The sequence below is a fragment of the Myiozetetes cayanensis genome, unplaced genomic scaffold (assembly GCF_022539395.1).
Source record: "Myiozetetes cayanensis isolate MyiCay16 unplaced genomic scaffold, myiCay2020 scf30, whole genome shotgun sequence".
In the NCBI taxonomy this organism is placed as follows: Eukaryota; Metazoa; Chordata; class Aves; order Passeriformes; family Tyrannidae; genus Myiozetetes; species Myiozetetes cayanensis.
In genome coordinates, this window is record NW_026087522.1 from 44,616 (window position 1) to 57,299 (window position 12,684).

General features: G+C 49.4%; 1 protein-coding gene across 1 annotated transcript; it reads left to right on the forward strand.

Moving 5' to 3' along the window:
• The first annotated feature begins 351 nt into the window (after nt 1-351).
• BMP10 (bone morphogenetic protein 10) lies at nt 352-7,654 on the forward strand. The gene is made up of 2 exons (XM_050325760.1): nt 352-831; nt 3,886-7,654. Exons 1-2 carry the CDS (start codon nt 498-500, stop codon nt 4,827-4,829), a joined length of 1,278 nt encoding a protein of 425 aa, XP_050181717.1. The 5' UTR covers nt 352-497; the 3' UTR covers nt 4,830-7,654.
• The last annotated feature ends 5,030 nt before the right edge of the window (nt 7,655-12,684 follow it).

Genomic DNA, 12,684 nt, shown 5'->3' on the forward strand with positions numbered 1-12,684 from the left:
GAGCTGTTGTTTGCCCGTGGTGTGAAATGGAGGCGCTCGGACAGAGGCTCCGCGGAATTCCGTTGGGATCCGCGCGGGGCAGAGCCGTTCGCGCCCGGCCCAGGAAATCGGCTACCAGGAGGGAGAGAGAAAGGGCAGTTCCTCTCCGAGGAGAAACTTGTCCTATCTCTGAGTGTCCTGCGCAGAATGTTTACAAAACGCTCATTAAGGCAGAGGGGATTGCGAGATAGCAACAAATCTGGTGAGCAGCTCACGCTGCCCGAGATAAGGGAGGCAAGGCGGCCATAGCAGGGAGCAAGTCAGATCCAATTACCAGGCCCTGGTCTTGGGGAGGGGGAAGGGGGAGACAGACAGGACGGATCACAAGTTTCCAAGACAAGAGCTTCCAAACTTGTCATGTCTGTGTGACACGAGCCGCGTACGACCCAGGGGATAAAACGGCCACTTAGCCCGCACGAGAGCCAGAGCCCGTTGGGGTTGGAGGCTCAAGCGAAGCCATGGATTCCATAGCGCTCCAGCTCTGGGCTGTCCTCTCCCTCCTGGTTCACCTGGCTGCCTGCAGTCCCATCCTGAGCCTGGAGCACTCCTCCCTGGAGGAAGACGCGCCTCTTTTCGACGAGATCCTCTCCGAGCAGGATGGGGTTGATTTCAACACGCTGCTCCAGAATATGAAGAACGAGTTCTTGAAGACCTTGAACCTCTCTGACATTCCCCTGCACGAGTCGGCCAAGGTGGACCCGCCAGAGTACATGCTAGAGCTGTACAACAGGTTTGCCACCGACAGGACATCGATGCCTTCCGCAAACATCATCAGGAGCTTCAAAAATGAAGGTAAGAAATGTGCATTACTGGGAGAAGAGGATAGAAATGAGCGTCTTTAGAGCCAGAGGGGGATGTCTTGAGCAGTCACTGAGCGTGAGCTGAGCTGGGGAAAAAGGCCTTTAGGTGAGGATGGTCTTGGAAATCAGCAGTTGGCACTGGGTGTGACAGGGTTGCCCAGGTCCCACATCCTGCGGGACAGGTCCCTTGTCCTTTGCTCTGGAGACTGCAAGGTTTCGGGGGAAAATATGCCTTTAATGTTTGGGCAGCACCACATATAATTTTGGTGCATCATTTTCCTTATCCCCATAATGACACATCATTTGCAATTACCTGGTTAATTTTTCAAATGGGTACCTTCAGGGATATTTGAAATGAAGGCAAGAGATGTTTTTACACACTGTTCAGGGGTGCAATATTTTCATATCATCAGCTTGACCAAATGGATTTTCTGTTAATATCCCCTCACTGTTGATCCCTGGGGTGTTTGCAAAGGTTTCTTGCCTTGGCATTGGAGCACAGCCCAGCAGATACATAGAAATATGGGAAGTGGAATTTTGGATAACCCTTAGGCTTTACTTTGGAGGACCAAAGTATTTCCTAATAAAAAGAAGCAAACAAACAAGCAAACAGAATCTGAAGAAGTCTAATTGCCATTCCCTCTCCGTTTTCCCTTCATCATTCCCTCTCCGTTTTCCTTCATCATTCCCTCACAGATCAACAAGGATGAGATAATTCTTCAGTACTAACAATCAGTATTTTGTCATTGCCTTTTTACAGCAACACAGGTTTTATGTTAAAAATATTTTTCAACTAGACAGTTCCAAATTCCCATTACTCCACTTGAGGGTTGTTCTCTTCTCAGTTTGCACTGCTCGGAAAAAAATAATGGGATTAAAAAGAAAATACCAAGTACAATATGGTGAAGAAAAATAGTTTAGTGGCATAAACCTGAAATCATTCCACCTGCAAAAGCAAAATGCAGGTTTGCAGCACCGAAATGGCACAGACTGACCTCTGGCAGCATTACAGGTGGGGTCGGCAGCTCTGTGCCTGTTTCATTGCTGCAGAAGTTCTGCACCAGGTGGGGGAAATTTGGCCTGAACTTCTGCCATTTCAGTGTTTCTCTCTCCCCTCTTGCCATCCAAACCAGACAGGCTGCTGATGTTAACACAGCTGCATAACTACACACGGTTAAAGGACTATGCAGGTAACGTTTGCTGCGTGTCCTCAGAGTCTGTGTAACTGAGAACCATCCACTTCATGCTAAAGAGCTCTTCTGATAGAGGGATTCATTATTTGGGATGGTAAGGACAGGAGAAACAGACCATGACATTTTTATTGTTTCCTTTCCTGCTGAAAATTGGCAGTAATGGTAGTTTCATGCTTTTCCATCAAATCCTTTCTTATAGAAATATAACAGGCTGCATGGCTGGAGTTAGCTCTTTGTTTTAAACCATGGACCATAAAGTGGTAAATGGGACTGTAATCAGTTCTCAATACCTGATTAAAAGCCCTAAGGGAAAATTTTATTTTCCTGCAGACTCCAAATCTTCCTTCCTGACGCTCCTAGGGGTGTAGTGGGAACAGCAGGAGATCTTTCACCCTATGGACTTTCTAGCTGAAGAGCAGAGTCACAACCTGGCTTAGAGAGGATCATCTGTCCTGCCCTGCTAAGGCTCACTCAGCTCCTTGCACATGGTGTGGCCTTCCCCTTCCTCCTGGTGAATTCCCTGTGCTCATCTCCCATATGATCAAGTGGCATTTCCCCACCCTGGCTTTATTTGGAGGCCTTGTTTTAGCATATTGAGGTCTAGGAAAGCCCCAAAGATTACTTCCAGCACAGAGATCGTAGTTCTTCTTGTATAACATTATCTTTAGCTCCCAGTCTGCTCCTGTTCACCACCTTTACCAACTGACATGCAGGGAAATGGAAGCAGAATCAACCCTCATTTTTTTGGTTACTAACAGATGAAAGTGCAGAATGGAAAAAAAAAAATAAAAAGTGAAAAGGCAGGTGCCTCAAAACCTCAAAACTGGAATTAAGCAGGACAAGTCACGTGCTGAAGTTAATTAACTGCTTGCCTAAATGCACCAGTGGAGCGTGGTCAGTACGTGCAGCTTTATCAGTGCCAGTTTTCTACAAGCATATGAAAAATGGAGTAGTCAGAGATGAAGAGAGTGATAGGTCACAAGTACAAGTAGTTTGCCTTTGTAGAAATGACAGTCTCTGTGGCCTGGTGTGATTTCTGGGGAGGCAGCAAATCCCCCCAGGGAGCCACTCCCTGCACTGGGAGATGCAGGGACCAGAAATGCACCAGGCACAGACAGGACAGGCAGATACTGCACTTCTTACATGTTTTTTATCAACTAAAGCTGCCCTGAGGACCTGGCTGAGTGCCCTGCTGGACTGCTCCCCTGGAGCCCACTGGCTCAGTGGCAGGACTGATGCTCCAGAGGGTCACACTGGGGATTCACCACCTGCTCCTCCCAACCAGGAGCCTTTACATCTCTCAGAGCAACTTTTCCTCCACCAGTGCTTGGCCTTTGCAGTGTCTGAGGGATCTCTGAGCAGCAGGGAACACTTGTTACCTCAGAAACACTGAGCAGACACAGATTATTGCAGCTTATACTTCTCATGTTCACTCCAGTCCTCCCTTCCTCTTACACTGAAGACATTTTTCCTCATTTATTAGATAATTGCTGTGCAGCAACCTAAGAGTGATTTGTATTTCAGTATTAGGCCACACATTTTCAATATGTAACCCTTCCAGTTGGGAAGGAAGTCCTTGGAAGGGCTGGGGGTAAAAGGAGAATCTCTAAATCCAGGTTTATGGTCTGTTAGCATCTCTGGGATCTTGCTGTTCTTTGACATCTCAAATAAAGTTGACTTTTTTCCAAATACAGTTTTGGGAAGTGCTGAAAAAAAAAAAAAAAACAACAAACACTTTCCTGGAGCTGTTCAGCTGAAACCAAGGGATGGCAAACATGTGGGATGAACCTCAGTGCGTGTGTTTCTGGATGTACCGACATCCTTCTGAACCCTCTGATCTTTGTCCCTTCCAGACTTGGATTCCCACCCTACTGGTGTCACCGGGACCCGGAAATACCCTCTCCTCTTCAACGTCTCCATCCCTCACCACGAGGAGATCACCATGGCCGAGCTGAGGCTCTACACCCTGGTGGAGCGGGACCAGATGCTCTACGAGGGGCTGGACAGGAAGGTCACCATTTTTGAGGTGCTGGAGAACGTCCCCGGCGGGGCAGGGGAAGAGCCGAAGCTGATGGCCCTGGCATCCCGGCACGTCTACGGCACCAGCAGCGAGTGGGAGAGCTTTGAGGTCACCGAGGCCATCCGGCGCTGGAGGAGGGCCGGGCTGACCACGCACCGGCTGGAAGTTCACATCGAGAGCAGGGAAGGGGAGGAGCGGGACGGGGAGGGGAAGCTCGACATCGACATCAACTCCGAGGCCAAGCACGTGCCCCTGCTGGTCGTGTACTCCGACGACCAGAGCAACGACAAGAAGGAGGAGAAGGAAGAGCTGAACGAGATGATAGACCACGAGCAGCTCGTGGACCTGGAGCAGCTGGAGGTCGGGCACTTCCACGACCAGCCCGGCGAGGAGGCGCTGCTGCAGATGCGCTCCAACATCATCTACGACTCCACCGCCCGGATCCGCAGGAACGCCAAGGGCAACTACTGCAAAAAGACCCCGCTCTACATCGACTTCAAGGAGATTGGCTGGGATTCCTGGATCATCGCCCCGGCGGGGTACGAAGCCTACGAGTGCCACGGAGTGTGCTCCTACCCCTTGACGGAGCACGTCACGCCCACGAAGCACGCCATAGTCAAGACTTTGGTTCACCTGAAGAACCCCCAGAAAGCCTCCAAGGCCTGCTGCGTGCCCACCAAACTCGACCCCATCTCCATTCTCTACTTGGATGCAGGGGTGGTCACCTACAAGTTCAAATACGAGGGCATGGTGGTCTCGGAGTGTGGCTGCAGATAGTAGGAGGGAAGGCACAGGGGAGGGCACAGGGGGAGTATTTAATGATTCAGTCTGTAAATTTGTACATTTCGGATTTGCTATTTAATGAGGTTATTTAATGAGGCATGTACAGATAATTGTGTGCTTCCTGTTCTGGGGAACGGGCAAGTCGTACGAGCGCAGGGATTGTATATTTTGGTCCATTGCTTCCTTCTTGCTGTTCTTCGCTGTCCAAGTGATGACCGAGTCCCTCCTCCCATCAGGGCATGGAGCAGATGGTTTGGATTGTCTGGGAGAGCTCTTCGTGCCAAAGGGGCACATTGAAATCCTCAGAAATAAAGGCATATTTTTGTATTTTGTCAATGTTCATTGGCATCTGCAGGGCTGTTAAAGATAGGTGAGCCGTGGCCAGTCACATCTAGATTGTTCAGTTTTCTGTAAAATCTTTATTAAGATCTTTACATGCTCAGTTTTTTAAATTTAATCTCTGCAGATCTTATTCTGTCTCTGATCATTCTGAACCACCACAGGCACAACAAGATGTTAGACTTTTTTCCCTTTTTCTTATTCCTTTCCCTGTCACAGTTTAAAGTAACTAGCAGGGATGATTTGGCATCTGGAGCTGAAGGGAACCATTCCCTTTCCCACTTTTCTCAGGAAAACAAAGGGCCCAGGAGCAGTGCCAGGCGTGGGCCATGGCAAGAAATTCCCCCTGTGCAGGTTTAGTCCCAAACCACTGTGTGTAAACTCTGGTTTTGCTGTGGTGGCCACGGCTTGTCTCCCAAGGGCCAGAGCTTTGAGTGGCAGAAAGAGGTGCTGAACATTTCCTGAATCCCTGAAGTTGCATCCCCTAAAATTGCCCTTGAAATTTATCCCAGCTAAGAAGGAATTCATCCCCCTACGCAGGGCAGTGAATTCCAGATGATACAGCCACGTCATCCCACTCAAATGGCCGAGGAGCGTTGCACCAAATCTGCACAGAGCAGGGCAGAACAGCAAACCCCAGTGGGACAGGGAGGATCTTCCCTTTCTGGGAGTGCTGGAGCTGTCAATTCATAAGGATGTTGCCCCCCTCCCCAAACCAGAGAGAAGGAGTCACATGCCATGTTTCTGCCACTCCCCCTAGACAAATCCTGGTGATAAGGAGGTGTCGGAGCTGAGAAACAATAGACCCGTCACTTTATTTATACTAAGCTGCAAATTTGTCAGATTCTTGGGAAAGTGTAAGTGATGTTGACTCTTTTAGCCCGTACCAGAGCCTAGTGTACTGTCCCTGCATCTGTTTTACACTTTTAAGGGAAAGTTATCTTCCCTGGAAGTGATAAGGGTCTTCGAAAGAATCACTCCAACACTCCATGGGAATGAACACAAAAGACTTTATCATGCACCAGCTAAACCCAATTTCACCTATTTTCACACATACTCTTCTGTGCTTCCCATAATTTATTGACCTATTTATTGACTGCCTGCCTTTGTAATATAATGTAGAATACAGAATGTTTTATTTTTGTGCTGGTGTGTAATCCCACTTGGATAAAACCTTGTACTGATCCTACTTGACGTGAAATCTCTCTCTGTTGGGCTGTGCTGCACAAGAGGTTGGGGCTGCTGATTTATCTCCTCCCCTAGATATTGGTAAATCCCACAGGCCCCAGTTTCCTCCCTGCAGGGATTTCAGGAGCCTTCTGGAGCACATTTGGTCTTGTCCAGCGGGTGACTCCTCTTGCAGGGGTATCACGGCTTTAAGTGCCCAGCTGTGTAGTTTATTGTAGAGTTATGCAGTCTCCACTCATGCTGCCTGTTCCCAGATAGTTATATTGCTTTATTCCTCACCCCTGAGAGTGACTGACACCGCTCCCAGACCTTTCCCCCGAGCCACTCTGCAATCTGGGCCTGTGGTTGATGGCGCGCTGGAGGAATGCGCGAGAGGTGTGATGTTTGCTCTGCTGACATGAACTGCAGCAGCCAGCGGTTGAAGTGTGACCACACAGACCCTTTCAAAACCATCCACGATTCTTATGAAGCCATTTGCCAAGACAAGCCATTCACCTTGTTAGGAGTGATAATCCAGCATTAGGGAGATAATCCGACATTTGCTTTTATCATCTCTTTTCTGCGACCGATCCCGTGGCAGTGATTTGCTTTTGGCACCACTGTCCTTTCCTGACAGCACCAACATCTCTGAACAGGAGGTTGTACCTTAAAAATAATATGTAACCCACTGTAATTGCCCATAATCACTATAAATTTTTTTGAGTAAAAACCCACCTCCCTTTTCCCTTGCCTTTGGACATACAAAGGCATTTGTTGGATGTTGGGGCAGTTGATGGCAGAGATCAGAGAAAATGCCACCAAAAAGAAATGGGGGGCAGTTATTTTATAAAGAGTGGCACGTTGAGGTTGTTTCTGCAAGCTCAGAAGTGCTTGGGCTTTAAATGCCCCTGTCCAAATAGACATGACACTCACAAATAACATGGTGAGTGTGTGACAAGAGCCAGGGCTCAGCTGGGAGTGCTGCTAATGTCAGGACTCCCTGGAAAAATGTTCCAAGCCCCTGAAAAAAAAATATTCCACTGCATGTTTTCGTTTCCTTTGTTTCCTTACCCCTTCCTTCCATCCATCTACATTAATACTGTGACTTCTGTTTCTAAAAAACCTCATTTGTCACATTAAATACTGGTGTGCATTGATTTTTCCTTTCATCTCTGGTCTATTTCGTATTGACCTCTTAGCAGATGTTTGATTTTAATCTTAAATTGCATCTGAATTTTAGAAAGGTTTGGAAAAATACTGAAGTATCTGTCTTACCATCCATCCATCCATCCATCCATCCATCCATCCATCCATCCATCACTGTGCCCTGCCAGGTGAGCTGGAGCTGAGGACAGGAGGATGAACCTCCCCAAAAACCGAGGTCACTTAGGGAAAATCATCTCCTAAAGAAACCATCACCCAAAGCAGCAGCCAGAACTTATTCCCAACTTCTCCTCCCAAGCAGCAGCAGCTGCACTGCCCTCCCTGGGCTGCTCAAAGCAAGCCAGAGCCTCCAGCAGTGTAGAAATACCAAAGGATCACGCAGTTTTTGCCAGCCCTGGGCAGTTTTGGTGCCTGGGTCACCTACAGGGAGAGGTGCAGTTTGGTATTTTCTGTGAAACACACTGAGCCACAAAAATCTATTCATTTTTAGGGGGGGGGAAAAAAACAAAACAGGAAGATTTCCTGGCACTTGAACATCTGCTGTGAGTGTTTGAAAAACTACAGCCCAGTGTTAATTTAAACTTCCTCAGGACCCGGTTCAACATTTGGAGTGCAAACACAGCTAATAGGATGGGAACCAGGGGGATGGTGGATTGCTTACTATATTGGGAAACAAAACCAGAACAAAACCAGCTTGAGATAGAGCTTTTGTTTATACTGCTGACCCATCTGTCTTCATTAATGCACTATTTACAGGAAAAGTTAAAAAATTAGCTTCTGCTCCTTCTTCAATTGCAGCAGCAACAAATAAAAGGCTGAACGGTTCATTTGCCCTCGACTAAAAATGGAAATTCTTATCAGTGCCCCTTGGAAGAAGAGGTTTATTATGTGGAGAGCATTATTGTTGGATATTAGTGCTGGGAGCAGGCATTTTGGCCAGAGCTGTGTGTTTCTAGCACAGGCAGTGTCAGGAGTGCAGAGCACAGGGAGCTGCTTCTGCTCACAGAAAGCACAAACCAGCCACAAAACACGACCCTCATCGTAGTCCAAGCTCCTGCTTTGAAGTTAAAAGGAGAAATAATGAGGCTTTTCCTCCTGTTTTGACCTGCTTAGGTGTGATTTCCCTGGGTGTGGAACGAGACAGATTTGAGGGAAAGCCTTGGCATGACACAGGAATGACCCAAGGTGTGCCTGGCACTGACACTGGATAAGGGGAGGAGGTGACACCTCTTTCTCTTCCCTGCAGGTAAAGGAACAACACAGATGCACTCGAATTTCTGGAGTTTAAATGTCTGAATTAGCACAGACAAAAGCCCCCAGAATGTGTCTGCCTGGAACATCCTCCAGAAACAAGGGGCAGGTTTGTGACAGCCTGGTCTGAAGCTGCTGTCAGGGCTGCTCACACCTTCAGTTGGCAGAGCTGAAACCCAAAGAGGAGCTGAGGTGATGGCCCAGCACCCCTGGACATTCCCAGAGAAAACAGACCTGCTGCTCTGCAAAGGAACTTGGAATCACAGAATCCCAGAATGGTTTGGGATGGAAGGGACCTTAAAGCTCATCCAGTTCCACCTCAAGGGCAGGGATGCCTCCCACTAGCCCAGGTTGCTCCAACCCCATCCAACCTGGCCTTGGACACTTCCAGGGATCCAGGAGCAGCCACAGCTTCTCTGGGCAAGCTGTGCCAGGGCCTGCCCACCCTCCCAGGGAGGAATTTCTTTCTAGTACCTATAAATATATTGGGAAGATTTGGAAGACTTCTTTAAAAGCTTCTTAACAGGAATAAAAAGCAAATTTTTGCCCTACGAGCCCACTGAAAAAAGAGACACCCACTGAAAAATCAAACCCAGACCACAAAGGCAGCGACTTCCAAAGGCAGGAGGTTAATCAGAGTCAACAAGGATGGGCTTTGGAATGACCTCACAGCCCCAGGGAGTATTTTGGGGACAAATCTGGCTGCTGGGTGTCTTGGCTCCCTCTCCTTCCTCCCCTTCCCCTCCTGGCTCTCCCCCTCCCCTCTGCCCCTCCCCATCCCAGGCACGCTCCGGGTGCTGTCCCTCGGTCTGGGGAACGGGACTGGAGGCACGTCCGTGTCTGCTCCTCAGGCAGGAGCAGCTTCCTGGAGAGGGGCAGGGCCGTGGAGAGCAGTGGAAGGAGCAGCCCTTGGAGCTGCTGCTTCTTTCCCCTGATGAAAGTGGAGAGAACGGTCCACCTTTCGGTACCCTTGTCAAGAAGATGAATCGTGGAAGGGGGTCCAACTCTCCCTGCTCCTCTCTGGACTCCTCCTGCAGCAACTGAGGGGTTTTCCTCTCAGATGCAACCCAGTAAATCCCAATTCACCCTCCTGCCCCTCAGGGAGTCACTTCAGATGTCAGTGAGAGCTGAGCTGGAGCTGATGATGAGCTGAGAAAGTTTCTCCTTCAAACCCCGACCCACCACACAACATTGCTGGCAGGACTCAGTGGGATATGGGTGTGTTCTCCCTGAAAACTGAGGTACTGCTTGGGGCAGATAATGCCAGAGAATACAGAAGAGCTTTGCAAACATCTCTACTGCAAAATATCCTGCAAAAACAGCCAGCTCAGGGCAAAAGAGCTCCCGCTGGGAACAGGAAATTCGCTTGTTTTCTGCTGTTGGTACATGCCCATCCCAAACTGATCCACCTCCTGCTCAGCATTCCAAGGGCTTAGCAGGACTTTTGACTGCGTTTTTTTAAGTAAACAAAGAAAATATGAGGGATAAAAGCAGTCAACATGTCGGCAATAAAGGAAATTATATGAGAAGAGTGGATTGCCGTGACAGGGAGCAGTGCTTCCTGAAAAGAAGGGGGGTCCCTACCTCCAAATATCACACTTTCTGTGAAGGCCAACGAAGACAACAGGCTGTATTTTATTTTAGATGGGCAGCTGCAGGACCATTAATTCAGTATTAACACGACTGTTTTGCAGGAGCTGCTGTCACTCGTATCTGCAGCAGCTTCAGGCTGAGGGGATGCTCTTGCAGCACCAGAGCTCCCCAAACAATGTCCTTCAGCCCCGTGTGACTGAGGCTGTCCAGGCTGGGAGCTTCAGATGGTGTTGAAAATATATGTGTTGAGTTAAGTGAGAAGGTTTAAATACAGGGTGGTCTCTGAAATCAAGTACAGTAGCTGACTAGCAACAGGGGCTAAACAACAGCCCAGCCTTCCAGAGCTCAGGTTTATGTTGGCTTTGCTGTAGCAACTCCTTATCTCCCCAGAGATTAGAGCAGCTCAGATCAGTTGTTGTGAGATTTGGTGGAATCCGTTTCCTGAGCTGTCACCGCTGGCTAATCAGGAGAGTGGGAAAGCAAAGCTGCAAAACTGCAGAGCTGATGGGGCTCTGCTTGCTTTCATCATCGCCAGGTTTTAGGTTATTTATAAAATTTGGGTGAAAATAAATTTGGGTTAAATGTATGGAGGAAATTTCCCCCTCTGAGGGTGGTCAGGCCCTGGCACAGGTTAGGCAGAGGAGCTGTGGCTGCCCCTGGATCCCTGGAAGTGTCCAAGGCCAGGTTGGAGCAACCTGGGCAGGTGGAAGGTGTCCCTGCCCCTGGGGCGGAACTGGATGAGCTTTAAGGTCCCTTCCATCCCAAACCATTCTGTGATTCCACGATTTTGGATGCCCAGCTCCACATCCTGGCCCAGAGAAGCCTCCACCCAGCCTGACCCATGAGCCAGCTGAGCTGCAGCAGAGCACACGTCGTGCTGCAGGAACGATGAGCCCTTTCACCAGCTCTAAAGCACTGGGAGCTGGGATCACCAGCTAGCCATTGCTCACTGTGCCCCCCAGCAGATCCACTCCCTGAATTCCCCCTGGGTTCAAATGACAGTGGGGATCCACAGCATGAGTCCCACAGCATTTGGAGACTCCTGGGCTGATGCAGCTGTTGAAAGAGCTGAAGGGATTTGATTCTGCCTTAGGGCAGTTGGTCGCTGCTGAGAGGGACACAAACATTGTGCAAATACAACCTGCTATCCAAAACTTCCCTCAGAGCTTTGTACCAGTGTTGAAGTTGTTCTGGCAGGGAAAGCAATGTCCTTTCATCCACAGCTGCTTTCCTTGCTGAGCTCCCTCCTTTTCCCTCAGGATTTCTCCAGCTCACAGGGTTTCTTGTTCTTTCCCACTCCTCTTGCCCATCGACAACTTGCACCAGCTGCAAATTCGGCCCAATAATATTGATTGCATGTCTTGTGCTTCCTCTGTGCACCCTAATTAGCGGGTTTGAGATAAGCCCCGTGCCCTGGGCAGGAGTTAATGGCAGGGGAGCAGAGCAGCCCATGCTTGGCAGGGCAAGTGTCCTTCCTGAGGGGCTGCCACACACCAGCCCCCCTGACTCTGCTCAGGGCACTGCCTGCAGCACTAATGAGCTCCAGGGCAGGCAAACTGTTTAGACAAGGGCCTCAGGGAGCTGCATTAACCCCTGCTCAGACTGCAAGAGAGAGGAGTGACTTTTAAGGCAGAGTGCTGTGGTCGGCACACACAGGGGTGAGCGGCCTTTGGGACACAAAACACCTCTGGGAGTGAACAACTGCACCTTTGCCTTCACTCCCAGCTGCTCTTCTGTCAATCAGCATCCTCCTTCTGCATCGTTCTTCTCAGGGAAGGAACCAGTGTCCTCACCAGCAGCACCAGTGTGGTCAACGCTTCTGCCTCAAAGCTCCAGCCCCAGGTTAATAAAATGAAGGTCACCTGGCGAGGCTGGAGAACAAGTTGTTACCACAAACGTTTATAGATTGGGTTGATTTATTTATGGAACGGGATTCAGGTCTCCCAAGACTTGGTCTGGCTCTGCCTCTTGTGTGCCCTGCAAACATTTTCAAAAGGATTCGTTATTTCTGTGCTGCATTTTGGAAAGTAAATCCCTGTGACCTCCCTGGCCTGCCCTTCACCGGGACTGAAGGCTGAATTAGTCTGGTTTGAAGGGTGGGTGCTGAGCTCCCTGCTGCACTCTCTGCCTGGTGCAGGGTCACCTCCACAGGGCTCCTCGCTCTGGTGTTGAAGCTAAAAGAGGGTGGGGAGGTCAGGCAGGAGAAGCAAAAGCACTCTGACCCTCACCAGGGTGCTGAAACCGCCGCAGGTGCAGAGCACATCAAAGCTCCCTCTCCCCCTTGGGTGGGATGGGAGGAAGCTTCACCCCAGCTGCTGATCCTGCACGTGATTCC